Source organism: Dermacentor silvarum, chromosome 7 (genome assembly GCF_013339745.2).
Source record: "Dermacentor silvarum isolate Dsil-2018 chromosome 7, BIME_Dsil_1.4, whole genome shotgun sequence".
Lineage (NCBI taxonomy): Eukaryota > Metazoa > Arthropoda > Arachnida > Ixodida > Ixodidae > Dermacentor > Dermacentor silvarum.
The window spans coordinates 179,828,955-179,845,830 of record NC_051160.1 but is presented as its reverse complement, the minus strand read 5'-3'; the positions used below and the strand labels follow the sequence as shown (position 1 = coordinate 179,845,830).

Here is a 16,876-nt window from a genome sequence, read left to right as displayed (position 1 = left end):
AACCTGAAAAAAAGAGAATGATGTAATTACATTGAAAATCAAAGAAAACATATCGTTTCAAGAAGCACGAAAACATGCTTCTGTTTTTCATACCGCAATGTATGCTGATGTGCTGCGCAAGGGGCAGCGTTGCAACAGACTCCGGCAACGGCCTGGCCCATAAACAGTGTGGCTGTGCCACCAGCCCCCTTGGTGAAAGCAGCTGGCACTGCTTTGCCATCCGCGAAGGGGGGCCCGTCAACCTCTGGGTTGGTGGCCCCAAAGGTCCGACGTGTCGAGGCCTTCACGTCAAGCACAGCACGAGCGCGTGTCCATCACCCCACAACAAGCAATGGACATAACACCTATTCAGATGGCGCAACCAGTGCCAAAGGAGCGGCAGGATTCTCTCACGAGCATCGTCCATAAACAGCTGCAGCCTTGCTGCAACAGCTCCATCCGTTGCTGCATTTAGTTTCCCGGGTAAGGGCTGGGGGATCGGCCCCATCGCCGTCAGTACACTGCATGGTCCCACCCGGGGCCGATCTCCCAGCCCTTACCCGGGAAACTGCAAGCAGCAACTGATGGAGGTGCAGTTGCTGTACGACGCTATGTCGAAGATCCTCCGCCGCCGCCGCCGATTCGCGAATCATCACGACGAGATATCAGCACGCCGCCTGGCAACAACCTTGCCAACACTACGCCTCCGAAAGAAGACCTTCCGACGCGACGTAGCAAGCAGACACAGCCGTGGTCCACGACGGTCTATCGACCTAGACGTGCTAATCGATGGCCATAATGTCACCGCTTTCGTCGACACTGGAGCCGACTATTCCGTCTTCAGTGGCGCGTTCGCTGCCAAGTTGAAGAAGGTGAAGATGGCCTGGCAAGGACTTGATATCCGGACAGCGGGAGGCCACCTAATAACGCCAGCTATAATCTCCACAGCGCGAGTCACGGTTAACAACCGCATTTACCCGGCGAGCTTTGTAATCCTGCAGCACTGCTCCAGGGATGTCATCCTAGGCCTGGACTTTCTAAACCAACACGGTGCAGTCATCGACTTAAGGTGCAAGTCGATAACGCTTTCAACACACAAGGCGATACCACCGAATATAAACATCGGTTACCATGTCTTGAATGTGCTTGAAGAACAAGTCACAGTTCTGCCTCGCTCCAGCGTAATGATTTCCGTCAGTACCGAAGTGCCTGCAGACATGGAGGGCGTCGTCGAGGGCAATCATCGATTCCTGCTCGACCGTGAAATTTGCGTTGCGAGTCCGTGGGCGTCCCCCGTGGTGTTAGTGAAGAAGAAGAAGGATGGAACCCTACGTCACTGTGTCGATTATCGTCGCCTCAACAAAATCAAGAAGAACGTATACCCTCTCCCATGGATAGATGACGCCTTAGATCGATTCTACAACCCAAAGTATTTTTTGTCGATGGACCTCAAAACTGGCTACTGGCAAATCGAAGTCGACGAGATAGACCGAGAGAAGACTGCCTTTATAACACCAGACAGACTGTTCGAGTTCAAGGTCATGCCGCTTGGTCTTTGCTCAGCACCTACGACTTTCCTACACGTCATAGATACCGTACTGGCAGGCTTGAAGTGGCAGGGTTGCCTCGTCTACTTGGACGACATCTTTGTGTTTGCCTCAAGCTTCGAAGAACACCTCCGGCACATTGAAACAGTTCTTCAAGCAATTAAGACCACCTCCGGACTCACGTTGAAGCCTGAAAAGTGCCGCTTCGCATACGAGGAGCTCTTGTTTTTGGGCCACATCATCAACAAGTCTAGAGTGTGCCCTGACCCACAGAAAACTGAGCCCATCACTGACTTTCCTCAGCCCGCCGACAAGAAGGCAGTGCGTAGATTTATTGGACGGTGCGTCTATTACGGGCACTTCGCCAAGGACTTTTCACAAATCGCCGAGCCACTGACGTACCTCACAAAGGCCGACGTCGTGTTCAAGTGGGAGACGCCGCAAGTCGAAGCATTTGAAGACCTGAAGCAACGCCTGCAATCGCCGCCAATACTTGCGCATTTCGACGAAAACGCCGATACCAAAGTCCACACCAATGCAAGCAGCGCAGGACTCGGCGCCCTGCTTGTGCAGAGGACTGACGGACTAGAAAGGGTTGTAAGTTATGCTAGCTGGTCTCTGTCGAAGGCGGAAGTAAATCATTCCACAAGAGAAAGGAGTGCCTCGCCATCATCTGGGCTACATCAAAGTTTCGCCCCTACCTTTATGGCAGGCCCTTCAAAGTTGTGAGTAAACAGCACGCCTTGTGTTGGCTAGCTAACTAGAAGGATCCGTCAGGTCGTCCCGCCCGATAGAGTCTGAGACTTAAGGCTTTCGACATCACCGTCGTGTACAAGTCTGGGCGAAAGCACTCTGACGCCGACTGCTTGTCTCGCACCCCCGTCGAACCCCGACCACAGGACGACCAGGATGATGACACTTTCCTGGCAACCATCAGTGCCGACGAATTCGCCGAACAACTACGAGCCGACCCGGAACTAAGGAGCCTTGTAGACTACCTGGAAAGCAAGACCATCGTTGTGCCGAAGGTGGTCAGGCGAGGATTGACGTCGTTTTTCTTGCAAAACGACATTCTCTTCAAGAATAATTTCTCGCCACTCCGAGCCAATTACCTCCTCCTGGTACCCTCAGCATTGCGTCCAGTCGACTTGTCAGAGCCTCTTCGTTGGAGCCGCCGAATCGCTGGAATGCCCACATTACTTCCGGTGTTTCAGATGTCCCACACCGAAGCCAACAGTCGGCATCTTCTACCCAAATGATGGCTAGTCCGTGGCAGCACCAACATCTGGTAGAGCTAGTCTCGGACATTCAGAGGGAAGCCCGGCGAGGACGTCGAAGAATGGCTTAACCACTACGAGCGGGTTAGCAAGCACTATCGTTTGTACAGCGTAACGCGACTCTCTAACGTAGTCTTCGTTCTGATGGACACGGTGCTCGTGTGGTTCGATAACCACGAAGAAACTCTGACAACGTGGTATCGTTTCATGTCCGAAATCAAGGAGCGTTTCAGCAATTCAATCGTTAAGAAGAAGCAGGCCGAGCAAACGCTCCTTCAAAGAGTTCAAGTTCCGGGCGAGACGTGCACGACCTGCATCGAAAACGTGCTGAAGCTATGCAGGAAGGCCAATCGTTGTATGTCAGAGGAGGACAAAGTTGGCCATTTGTTGAAGGGAATCGCAGAGGATGTTTACAACTTCCTTATTGGTAAAGAGAACCTTGGCTGAGTCGCCGACGTAATACGTCATTGCCGTACCTTTGAGGCTCTCAAACTGTGCCGCATAATTCCGAAGTTCAGCCGGCTAGCAAATGTAACAACTGTTGCAAGCATTGAAGACAACATCCGCTCAGTCGATCTCGCGACGACCATTAGACAGATTGTTAGAGAGGAGCTACGTCGTTGCACGCAATTGAACAATGAGTTCCGTGATAGTCAAGATCCATATAATCTTCCACCAGCTCCCCTTTCCATCGCTGCAACGACTGTCAAGGAGTACCTCTCGAGAAGGCCAATGAGAACGCAACAGAACAGCCAGCAGCAGCCGTGGCTGCTGCTGAGTTCTTCGTTCTCCTCCTCTTCTATCTCCTCCTCTTTGCCACGTTACAATATGTTACGTAGGAATACGCAGACAAGAAGCTATATACAAGTATATTTACAAACAAATACGCCACACTTGGCCAAGAGGCAACAGCCTGCGCTAGCCCCTAATCGTCGTCGTCCTCACACTGCTCGCCTCTTCGTCATCGTAAATACTGTTCCGTAGCACTACCCCCGACATCACTGTCAGCTTGCTCGTCAAGAAGGTTCAGATGAGCAGGCAGCGCCAGTAGAAGATTTGGTGGCATAGCAAGCAATGCAGCGTCACCTCGAGGCGCTCTATCATCTAGTTTTCCGGCTGGGAGCGTCCGTAGAGAATCGGCGAGTATGAGCGACAGGGCTGAGGCAAGCGACATTGTCGGCGTTGGGGCGAAGGCGAACATGAATAGGGGTGGTTCGGTGCAGGAGATTCAGTGGCAGCATTATTGGAGCATGCGGCATAGGGACAAGAAGGCCCGCTTGGGTGAGAGTAGGCAGTGTAAGTGGTCCGGGTCGGGGAACTCCAGCGACTGTGACAGTGGCGAGAAATGTGCCCCATTCGACGGCAGTGAAAACAAATGGGCTTGTCGTCAGCAGTGTGCCATTCAGATGGGTTATGGGAACGTGGTGGGTAAGGAGATGTGGGACGGGGCGGAACTGAAGAATAAAAACACTTAAAATTCATGAATTCAAGAAACAACTAAAAGAATACATTTTGTCCAATACTGATGATTAGTTTATACTCATAGCCATTCTTTCAATGTACCTTCATTTAATTTTCATAGTAGTGAAATTTGATTCATGTTTGATGTCCTTGTCACGCACATGTATTTGAGTTTGACAATTATTTTATGTACATCCAGTCATTTATACTCTACACTCTTAGTGTTTGACAAAATTATACTACAGTGCTTTTCTTTTTATATATGCCTCCTATCTATGAACGTTTAATTCTTTAACTAACCTATTTATGCTAAAATCTGTAAGTAGTTCTTGTTCACGATGTGCTACAACTCTTGCAATCTGTACCTTATTATGTTTAAATTGTAAATATTATGTTTTAATTTTATTATGTTTAAATTGTTCACGATGTGTCACAACTGCTGTAATCTGTACTTTATTATGTTTAAATTGTAAAGGAGGTCCCATTGCAGTCTCTGACTTCGGGACCTCCTTCTGTATATTAACAGCCTGCAATCTTTTTATTCACTTTCAATAAAACCGATTCTGATTCTGATTCTGGGCGGGCATCAAGGCAATGGGCCGAGCAGACGGTGTGAAGACCCATGTTTGCGAACTCCTGGTGGACAACTGCCTGGATCAGGGAAACCATGATTGTAGCTGCATTGGAGGAGCTGGAGTCGAAAGGAGCCGGATAGGTGGCCTCAATCTCTTGCCGCACGATCCTGGTAGCATCGCTAGTTTTGTTTGGACGAGGAGCGTCGGCACAGGAAGATGTCACCTGGGTGTTTGGTAGATGTGCAAACTGCTGGTTGATACGTCGGTTTTTTGTGAGTTTCAAGCGGCGGCACTCTTTTTTAACGCCATCCACCATCACCACATTGTTAAAAATGAGAAAGTGGAAGGCGTCATCGGCAATGCCTTTGAGAATGTGGGAAACCTTGTCTGGCTCAGTCATGTGTGCGCCAACTTTGCGGCAAAGAGCCAAGACGTCTTGAATGTACGCGACATAGGCCTCTGTTGACGTCTTTGCATACTCCACAGCATTGAACATAAACTTCGCCATGTAGCTCTTTCGCTTAAACGGCATACTGCAAGTGGACCGCGAAGTTAGCGAAACGAAAAATGTTGTAAATGACCACTGGATCGAACCTGCCGAATAGGGCGGTACAACAATGCAGGGAGGTACAAATGGGCTTATGATGATTATGATGCTTTGACCGTGCGCATTGCAACGAGCTGGTGTGACTTGAGCATGGTGGACTGATACGAAGGAGCAATAGAAAAGAACAGGAAAGCGAACTTAGGTAGATTATATGTATATGCTCGCAAGCAACGCAGCTGTTATTTTAACCTACTGCTTGCGGCTTGCGAAACATCCGCTGCTTCCGTGATCTGAAAACTCGCACACCAGCATCCCTTGCCCCCTTTCGCTCTTTTAATCTTGATTTGTTGTTTTTTTGTTATGGCACTCTACTTTTGGCAGGTTGACAGTTCAGCATCGCATTTAGGACGCATCATTCATAATGTACCGTTGTGAAGGGTAGAAAAAAGGCCTAATCAACATCAGTTCTGATTTTGCTCCCCCCAAAATTATATATAAGACGCACTGCAGAAAATTTTTCAACGAAACTGCGTCCTATACTCCAGAAAATACGATATGCTTGTGAGCTGCTGATGAGTTTGTTTTACTCCCTTGTGGCTTCTCTTGAAACAGAATCATAACCTTGTGGTTATGATGCTGGTGTTGAGGCGATTTTTATGCGATATGTCTGTGGTTTCGCTTATCTGTCGTCTGCAGTCGCAGCCTGCGAATTTTATTTACGCAATGTTTTAATACAGTGCATAGTGATGAATATATGTAGCATCGCAACTGCATATCGAGTCGGTAACGGAATTACACAGCTCCCATCGTAGCCTCAAAGCCAGTGCCGTATTCAAGTTAGAAACAGGCAAAAGGAAAAAAAAATGTTGCTAACAAACCTAAACAAACTTGCAATCCGAAACAGGCTCCGTCAACTACATGAACGCGACATTCCGAAAGGTTAACTGACATTCGGGCCGTTAAAATCATGCAGCATAATTTCCAGCAATGTAGGAACCCTTCAATCATATAGTAAAATCACTTACTCAACCGAAATAAAGTGGTGTTGTTGCTGCAGTTCTTGCAAACACGGTCTGAATTCCCCACTCGAAAACTCGTATCACTTTAAGCAAGCGAACAGCACTACGACAGCACAAACAAACTGCCGCCACCTCTCCTGCTGCCGAAAGTTTCAAAATCACAAAAAAGAGCGCAAAGCGGTATTGTCCGTACCGTCAGTACTGTTGTATGTGGCGCCACTTGCACTACCAGTGCTGCGCTTGAATATAGCTTTCTAATCTTTTGTCATATTTACATATTTTCACTTATGAAAAACTTTAATTCACAGGTATGCTTTTTGAACAGCAAACATTTTATTGTCTTACTTACTCTTTATGTACAGATTAAATTGCGCCCTCACATATTTTTACCCTGAGCTGTGATGTGTGCCATGCAGGCTCCATTACAGTTGGTGCGGCTAGTGCCACGCAGCGACCTCTGGGATTTGGCGGGCAGCCCGGAGCGGCTGCACGAGCTAGTGTTCTTTGTGCGCCAGAACATGGTGCGCCGCACCGCGTACGTGCTACCATGTCTCGAGTGAGTACCACCTCTGTGTGAGGGCCTTCTGCAGATAGATAGATAGTACGTTTATTCATGTCAATTTGAATACAGTGACAATCAGACCTATCAAAGGTCTTGAGTGGCAGCGCCTGGCAGACAACGAACAATAACATAAATGTACAAAAAAAGAATAAAATACAGACGTAGAGAACCTGGATAAATGACTTGGTAACACAGAAAACTTAATACATATATACATATTTATGTACAGAGACAAAACAGCTACACATTCAAAAGGAATGACAACATTTTGGAATGAAGTCAGTAACAGTGCATAAAAACAATTTCTGGGACAGAAAGCGACGTAGTGATGGATCGCAACATTTTTTTTTCTTTGCAGACTGTATTTAGATTTACTTCGGAATGCACTATGTGGTAGGCTATTGAAACAAACAGGTACATAGTATCGACGTGTGCGTTTTCTATACCGGGTGGAGGAGCGAGGTATGCTATAGCGATATTTTGGCCTTAAATCACGTGCATATGGAATAGTGAATTGACTGCACCAAAAATGTACAAAGCCTAGTGGCTGTAGAAAGCATCGTGGGTGCATGCACTGAATGCGCCGTCATATCTAGCATGCATTCTCCATAAGTGCTTACAAGCAGAGTATATTGGTGAAAGAAAGCATTGCTTCCCTTGCAGGAAATGGATCCCGGGCTGTGGGCCACGGCTGCTCCGTGCAGGCGCCACGCGGGTCTTCGAGCGCATGGGGGACCTGAGCCCCGAGCGCATGCTGCGCCTTTTCCAGCTCTTCTCGGCACTGCCCGAGTACTCCCAGTCGGCGTTCGCCGCTGCCGCAGCCAGAGAGGGCTCCTGACGCGTGCTCCAATTGTGCATCCATATTTACATTGCTTAAACACGCAAAGCAACTCAATACAACTTTTGTCGTGCTCCTCGGCACTCGTGATGAATTTCAACCAACTAGCCTTCCTCGCCATCCCGCTGCCTCAGGTTGGCGAGAATGGCATTGCAATTCTTTGTTTGTATTTTCTCCTGAGCATAGTTTCCAAGTGATGTCCTACAGCAATAGTTTTACAGCTTTGTTAACAATACTAGTTCAGGTTTGGCTAAGCCATCTCACTCCCGTCACTAGTAAACTAACGGTGGAATGTCATCATAACGATGCGACGGCAGTGAAAGTGCCATGAAAATAAACAACAGGGCGAGGCCTTCGTCCTGCAGTGGAGATAAATATAGGCTGATGATGATGACGGCGACACAAGGATAAGAATGAAATGGGCAACACTAGCACCAGCTTTCAACAGCTCTGCTGTTGACAATTTCTTTTTCTCAACTATTACTGCGCGTCTTCTGTTCAAATGCAGTAGTAATAACTACTACGAGAGACATTGCGACGTCTCGAACGCAAGGTCAGCATACTCGCGAGTGTACTCACTCATTTCAAAGGGGAGGCCACTAGGGGGCGTCGAAGAGTGCAGCAGCACGCACATCGAGCTCCGCAATATTCATGTTTTCGTTGGTTATAGTTCCAGTAACCGACTGAAATTGTGTTTCATCGTCACCATGAACTTCTGGGAACCCAAGGACACCATCTTTCTGGGCCTAGGTACGTTTTCGGTGGCTCCAGGACCTTGAGAAGATACCAGCCACGCAGCGTCGGAGGCGGTTGTCGGCGCGCCGCGTCGGTGCAGCGTCTGTCACACGACACCGACGCATATGGCGTCTCAACACCTCGCCTCTGTTGCGGCAGGCGACTCAAACGGTGTGTCGGCCCAGCGGAAACTTACCACAGAGAAAGACGACATGGATTTCTCTGAATCCTTGACTTCTTGGAATCCTACTTCTCCAACGCTTCTCCCGGACGCTGAGGATCTGCGGCAAACTACGAGAGAACCCGACGAAGAGGGATGGTAGACGGTGCTGACGCTCCGCCAAAAACGACAACAAGCGAAGGAACGCCTACAGGTGAAACAGAAAGAACCTTCGCAGAAGGAGCAGAACAAATCACCCCCCAACCGCAGACGCAGGGCGCGACGGAACAAGCTCCCACCACTGCCGCGGGATGACTTCCAAGATTATTCTCCGTCCACACCAAGGACTTCCGTTGAAGACTCTGACCAGCCCAATGCTAGCAGAAGCAGTGATCGCAGCCTGCCACAACAAAGTAAGGGGTGAGAAATTTATACTGTGCATAAAACAAGGCTCAAACATCGCAATAGTTTCAATACCTCAGCAAGAGACTGCTGATCTCCTGCGCAAGATCACAGCCCTCACAGTCAATGGCAAGAAGCACGCGTTCAATGCCTACGCTGCCACCAGAGAAGGCGCCGTCAAAGGAGTCATTCATGGGCTCGGCATGGGCTAAAAGAGTGGGCTCGGCAGCAGCACAGCAAGCAATATGCTCAGAAACCCATTCTGCTTCTTGGTGCAGGTTTTCGCTGCTCTGGTAGCCCGGCCGGCGCTGTGCACTTGCGCACATTATGGACTTGGCGCCGATCACATAGGCGACGGCGTGCACCTGCAATTATCGGCCAACGACTGGCGACAGATCAACCACCTCATCGAGACACCGTTCACAGTTTCGGCGCCTGCGCTCTCGACGCTGACGTCATCTCACGTGGACACTCAAGCCTCGTTAAAAGACGACGCACCAGAGGAATCAACCAGTGGGCTCGGCAGGAGCACAGCAAGCAATATGCTCAGAAACCCATTCTGCTTCTTGGTGCAGGTTTTCGCTGCTCTGGTAGCCCGGCCATCGCTGTGCACTTACACACATTATGGACTTGGCGCCGATCACATAGGCGACGGCGTGCACCTGCAATTATCGGCCAACGACTGGCGACAGATCAACCACCTCATCGAGACACCGTTCACAGTTTCGGCGCCTGCGCTCTCGACGCTGACGTCATCTCACGTGGACACTCAAGCCTCGTTAAAAGACGACGCACCAGAGGAATCAACCAGTGGGCTCGGCAGGAGCACAGCAAGCAATATGCTCAGAAACCCATTCTGCTTCTTGGTGCAGGTTTTCGCTGCTCTGGTAGCCCGGGCCGGCGCTGTGCACTTGCGCACATTATGGACTTGGCGCCGATCACATAGGCGACGGCGTGCACCTGCAATTATCGGCCAACGACTGGCGACAGATCAACCACCTCATCGAGACACCGTTCACAGTTTCGGCGCCTGCGCTCTCGACGCTGACGTCATCTCACGTGGACACTCAAGCCTCGTTAAAAGACGACGCACCAGAGGAATCAACCAGTGGGCTCGGCAGGAGCACAGCAAGCAATATGCTCAGAAACCCATTCTGCTTCTTGGTGCAGGTTTTCGCTGCTCTGGTAGCCCGGCCATCGCTGTGCACTTACGCACATTATGGACTTGGCGCCGATCACATAGGCGACGGCGTGCACCTGCAATTATCGGCCAACGACTGGCGACAGATCAACCACCTCATCGAGACACCGTTCACAGTTTCGGCGCCTGCGCTCTCGACGCTGACGTCATCTCACGTGGACACTCAAGCCTCGTTAAAAGACGACGCACCAGAGGAATCAACCAGTGGGCTCGGCAGGAGCACAGCAAGCAATATGCTCAGAAACCCATTCTGCTTCTTGGTGCAGGTTTTCGCTGCTCTGGTAGCCCGGGCCGGCGCTGTGCACTTGCGCACATTATGGACTTGGCACCGATCACATAGGCGACGGCGTGCACCTGCAATTATCGGCCAACGACTGGCGACAGATCAACCACCTCATCGAGACACCGTTCACAGTTTCGGCGCCTGCGCTCTCGATGGTGACCTCATCTCACGTGGACACTCAAGCCTCGTTAAAAGACGACGCACCAGAGGAATCAACCAGTGGACTCGGCAGCAGCACAGCAAGCAATATGCTCAGAAACCCATTCTGCTTCTTGGTGCAGGTTTTCGCTGCTCTGGTAGCCCGGGCCGGCGCTGTGCACTTGCGCACATTATGGACTTGGCGCCGATCACATAGGCGACGGCGTGCACCTGCAATTATCGGCCAACGACTGGCGACAGATCAACCACCTCATCGAGACACCGTTCACAGTTTCGGAGCCTGCGCTCTCGACGGTGATGCATCTCACGTGGACACTCAAGCCTCGTTAAAAGACGACGCACCAGAGGAATCAACCAGTGGACTCGGCAGGAGCACAGCAAGCAATATGCTCAGAAACCCATTCTGCTTCTTGGTGCAGGTTTTCGCTGCTCTGGTAGCCCGGGCCGGCGCTGTGCACTTGCGCACATTATGGACTTGGCGCCGATCACATAGGCGACGGCATGCACCTGCAATTATCGGCCAAAGACTGGCGACAGATCAACCACCTCATCGAGACACCGTTCACAGTTTCGGCGCCTGCGCTCTCAACGGTGACGTCATCTCACGTGGACACTCAAGCCTCGTTAAAAGACGATGCACCAGAGGAATCAACCAGTGGATTCGGCAGCAGCACAGCAAGCAATATGCTCAGAAACCCATTCTGCTTCTTGGTGCAGGTTAGTCAATATCTTCCTGCAAAATGTTATCGCAGTGATAACCGCTTCTTAGTGCTGCTGCTGTGCCCTATCCATGTAAATAGTGCTGTGACAGCTTTGTCATGTGGCGATGTTGAGTCAAACCCTGGCCCAACGGAAAAGGAAATGTCGCAACTTCTATCTGGCCAAAGTAGCATGACAGCCTCTATCAATAATGTATTGTCTAAACAGAGTAGAATTGAAAAAGATATCGCTGATTTAAAAGAGCGCATGCTCAGTTTAGAAACTCACCTGAGCACTTTAAGCTCATTGCAAAATGATGTCATTAATATCAAGACAACAGTCACCGATTTGGAAAAGAACGTCTCCAGTTTGCTATGTAAAGTAGATGAACTGGAAAACAGAGGTAGACGAAACAGTTTGATCATGTACGGCCTAAATGAGCAAGAGGGGGAGACAAACGACAGCCTCTTGAATATGATCAAAGAAGATGTTTTTAAGGAAAGGCTGGGACTTACTATTAATAATGTGGAAAGATGTCATAGGCTAGGAAGGAAGAAAGAAAAAGCACGCCCCGTGATCTTGAGGTTTTTAGACTATCGCGATAAAAGTTCAGTGCTGAAAGAGTGCAGAAAGCTTAAAGGGACCACGGTTTCTATAACAGAGGACTTTTCTTTGAAAGTTCGGGAGATAAGAATGAAATTATGGCAAAGCTCACAACAGGAACGTGATCAAGGCTCCAAAGTTAAACTAGTTTTTGATAAATGCAGCATAGAGTGTGAGATGTTTGTGTGGGATGTGGAAAAGGACTAACGCTGCAAGCTAAAAAGAAGGAGCAACTGACATCCTAGCCATTGCCAGTCACCATCTTAAATCTTAACTGCCGCAGCGTTGTCAACAAAGTAGAACAGCTTGAAGGCATCCTTTGCTCGCTTGACCCCGATATCGCCGTATTGATGGAAACCTGGCTAAATGAAGATATATACGATAGCGAATTTGTCCCGATAAACTACAGAGTAATGCGCAAAGACCGCGATAGAAGAGGAGGGGGCGTAGCCATTCTCTTTAAACATTTCCTTCAAGTTTTCGGAATGCCAGACACCCCGGGAGTAGAAAGCGTTTTCTGCAACTTCTATATTAACGATATCAAATACATTCTTGGTGCCGTATACAGGCCCCCTAACTCGGCTGTTGCAAACTTGGAATCCTTGAGAGAATACATGTACACCCAGTTAAGACAAGCAGATAAACTAATCTTAACCGGTGATTTTAACCTGCCGAATGTTGACTGGAGCTCATTCTCGTCCCGCTCCACCACAAATATTGATAGTGAAATGATTGATATTGCTATTACTTTCGATTTATTACAGGTAGTGAAGGAATTCACTAGAATCTACAATGATTCAAAAGCAGTTCTCGATCTATTCTTTGTAAGCGGAAATGTACGAGATGATGTCTCATGTATGGTCACAGACGGCATTTCAGATCACCAAGCAGTGGTATTATCGCTGCAATGTGCCCCTCGCAGTAAAAACGATAAGATTCAGTATTACCCGAATTTTTCTCGTGCAGATGACGAGTCTGTAATAGATACACTTGCATTTCATCTGGATGACTTTAAAAATAACAATGCTAGCATGAACGATCTGTGGCTTTTATTTAAAGATTATTTCCAACTGCATGCAACAGTTCGTTCCAAAGACTGCGAGGAAGACCGCGGGTTGGAATCCCTGGATTTCCCGGGAGACGTTGCACCAGCAACGCAAGCTTAAACGGCTTAAAAATCGTGCAAAGAATAAAACTTGTTCAAACTCCGAAAGGCTCATTGAGGAAGCGTGAAATAATTTAAAACAAATGATCATAAATGATAAACAGAGTTACTTTAATGTACAGCTTCCTAGTTTTATGAAGACGTCTCCAGGGAGATTCTGGAGGACGATCACTCATTCTTCCTCGCTTTCGATATGTTCATAATAGATGGTAAAAGTGTACACGATGAACAGGTTGTATGTTCTGCTTTTAACAACCATTTCAGCAGTGTATTTACAAAAGATATTGGTTATCTGCCTTCTTTTTACATGGATTTGCCTTCCATTCCTGATATTGTTATTTCTGAGCATGGTATTTGTCACTTACTGTTAAATATAGATGAAAAGAAATCCCCCGGTCCAGATGGTATACCAAATGCCTTCTTAAAACGGTATGCCGAGTGGTGTGCAAAGTACTTGGAAATTTTGTTTAGTAAATCGCTTCAGGAAGGCATGCTTCCGGATGACTGAAAAACAGCAATAATCAAACCCTTACATAAATCGGGAAACAAGAACTGCATAAAAAACTATCGACCAATTTCTCTAACTTCGACGACATGCAAAATTTTCGAACACGTAATCTATAAGCATGTAATTGGTTTTCTTGATGATCACTGCGTGCTGACGAACGCTCAGCACGGAATTCGGCGGGGCTTTTCCACTCAGTTAGTAGAAACAATTCATGATTTTGCCAATACAATAAATAAACGAAAACAAACCGACGCTATATTCATGGATTTCAGTAAAGCATTCAACAAAGTAGCCCACAGCAAATTACTTCACAAATCGAGTTTTATACTTAGAAATGATAAACATATAAAATAGATACAAGCGTGCCTAACCAACCGCTCCCAATTTGTTAGGATAAACCAGACTTCCTCTGACACAATACCTGTTGTTTCTGGCGTTCCCCAGGGATCCGTGCTGGGTCTTCTTTTTTTCTTGCTTTATATAAATGACATTGTGAATAATCTATCAGTCAAAATTAAACTTTACGTGGATGATTGTATACTTTATGCCGAAATTGAATCCCCCCAAGATCAAATCAAGCTAAATAGTGATTTTGGCAAAATAGTTGCATGCTGCCATCGATGGCAAATGTCTATTAACTATGAAAAAACCGTCTTTATGAGAATAACACTAAAGAAAAAGCCATTTCTCTTCGACTATTTTGCCAACAACACTTATATCTCCGAAGTATCTCACTATAAATATCTCGGTGTACACATATCTCACAATCTTTCCTGGTCAAAACATACTGACACTGTAATGGCTAATTGTCTTCGCAAATTGTTTACCCTAAGACAGTCGTTAAAATTCTCGACACCTGCTGTCCGCCTTCTGGCATATAATGCAATAGTTCGACCTACTTTAGAGTATGCAATAATCATCTGAGACCCCTACACAAAAACAAATATTGAAAAATTAGAACGAATTCAAAAGAAAGCTGTTCGATTTATCTACAATTCTTACAGTCGAACTTCTATAACAGATCTCCATAAACGTAGTGGCTTCTCTTCAATTACAGAACAAAATCGTGTTTCCCGATTAAAATTCATTTTTCAGTTAGTGAATGGCCACTACCGTATTGATACCTCACACATTTTAACACCTGTAACTGGTTATGCTACCCGTCATAAACATTCCCAAGCAGTAGCCCTGTTAACGATGCATAACAACTGCTTCAAATAGTCTTATTTTCCAAGAACAATAGTTGATTGGAATAAACTTCCTGACGAAGTCGTTACACTAAATTCTTTATCCCTTTTTCAGGCCCGCCTGCATTCTTGACTCTGTCGCACATAATTTACTTGCTTCTTTTTTCTTGCATTCTGTCCTTTTATTTGCTTCTTTTTGCTTGCATTCTGTCCTTTTGTCATGTTGAATTCAAGCATCGGCAAGATTGCTTGTAATCTATGTTTGTATGAGTGTACTTGTATGTTCCCACCCTGCTAAGATCTTGTAAAAGATCGCAGTATCTATAAATAAATAAATAAATAAAATGGACTCCCCCCGCATACGCCCGGAGAGACAATCAAGGCAAACCTCCGAGTGCGGACACAAGGGATAGAAATAATCCAAGCAAGAATGCTAGGGCACTCGAAGAGCACAGCTATCACTTTCCTTGGAACGGTCCTACCGGAGTTCATCTACTATTGCAGTGGGGGGATAACATGCCATCCATACCGCAACTCGGTGCAAGTTTGCAAGACTTGTAACAGTGTCAGCCATCGCACGGACGTTTTCCCGCAACTGGACACGAAAGTGTGCACAATCTGTGGGGTTCGCGAGCCTGAAGACAAACACGACTGCTCACCACGATGTGCCGTCTGCGGGGAGCAGCACCTTACGGGCGACCGCAGACCGCAGATTAGGGAAATCCACCATAACCGATTGGGTAGCTTTCAGAGAGAAACAGACAAACCGCACCATGTGATAGTACTAGAGAATGGACGGAATTCATCAAGGCCATACACAGAAGTACTACACGAGAAATTGCGACAACGGTCGAAACACCAGCAGTCGACGGGCACTTACTACACCTGTGGGAAGCGCGGAGAAGCCTGACCAGACAGTGGAAGAGACAGAGACATAACAGAAAGCTCAGGATCAGGATAGCCCAGCTTGCACAGGAATCCAATGAGTACGCACGGCAGCTGCAAGACACCAATTGGTTTCAGCTTTGTGATACACTTAAAAGAATGCTTAGCACAAAGTTAACATGGGCTATTCTCTGGAGTATGATAAATCCCGCAGGAACAAGGACCACCACAAGCCGAACACTGAAGTTAATCGAACATGAATACGATGGCACGACCGATGCCTTATAGAGCGCTGAAGGTACACGTTGGACTGGTGGGGCTGGACGCGTGGGGGGTGTTAACTCGGCCTCAGGGGGTGGGGTTACAACTGTCAACTGTACAACTGACAACTGTCGTGACTGTTGTTGCATCGGACGCCTGCGGCGTTGCATTGAATGCGCGCATGTGCAAGACTGCGTCGCTATTGTGATTGGTGGACTTGACGAGTGTTTGTCCTGCGCGTGCGCGAGGCTGTTCTTTGGCTCACATGTTACGATGTGAGGGGAGGTTTTTGGTTGCTGGGATGCTGCCAGTACGCAGCCGATGTAATAAAGACGTTTCTGAAGTACATCTCAGCGTCTGTCACAACAAACTGGCAATGAGGATGGGATACAGCAAGATCTACTGAAGATGGCTACCTCAGGTGCTACCCTTGGCAAGCTGCCGGAGTTCGACCCGGACACCGGGGACTTCGAAGTCTACCTCGAGCGCCTGGAGTACTTCATTGCCGCCAACGTCATTGCAAGAGAAAAGAAACTGCAGGTCTTAGAATGACTACCATTGTTGACAAGGCTTACGGGACGCTCGGGAGCTTGCTTCTTCCAAAGACGCCCACTAAGGTGACATTCGAGGACGCCATTGGTGCACTGAAAAAGCACTACACTCCCAAGATTTCCGTGGTGACGGAAGGGTATCGCTTCCATCAATGAAAACAAGAGAAGCATGAAAGGGTGTCGGACTTCATCGTGGGTCTCAAGAAATTGGCAGCGACGTGCACGTTCGGCGCGTTTCTAGAGGAAGGTCTGCGGAACCAACTAATCACCGG

General features: G+C 47.8%; 2 protein-coding genes across 4 annotated transcripts in view; both read left to right on the top strand.

Moving 5' to 3' along the window:
* Positions 1-7,886, top strand: part of LOC119458739 (dimethyladenosine transferase 2, mitochondrial-like) — a 307,446-nt gene extending 299,560 nt beyond the window's left edge. For both annotated transcript variants that reach the window (XM_037720603.2, XM_049671408.1), the window contains exons 8-9: positions 6,822-6,961; positions 7,631-7,886. In XM_037720603.2, the coding sequence (XP_037576531.2) occupies positions 6,822-6,961; positions 7,631-7,805 (315 nt within the window). In that variant the 3' untranslated portion in view covers positions 7,806-7,886. The remainder of the gene's footprint in view (positions 1-6,821; positions 6,962-7,630) is intronic.
* A 239-nt stretch (positions 7,887-8,125) lies between these two features.
* Positions 8,126-16,052, top strand: LOC125947075 (uncharacterized). Of its 2 annotated transcripts, none has more exons than XM_049671411.1 (2): positions 8,126-10,272; positions 10,868-16,052. In XM_049671411.1, exons 1-2 carry the CDS (start codon positions 9,348-9,350, stop codon positions 10,939-10,941), a joined length of 999 nt encoding a protein of 332 aa, XP_049527368.1. In that variant the 5' UTR covers positions 8,126-9,347; the 3' UTR covers positions 10,942-16,052. The 2 variants fall into 2 exon arrangements, with proteins under 2 accessions (XP_049527368.1, XP_049527367.1); XM_049671410.1 differs by having other exon boundaries at positions 8,280-10,272.
* Positions 16,053-16,876: the final 824 nt, after the last annotated feature.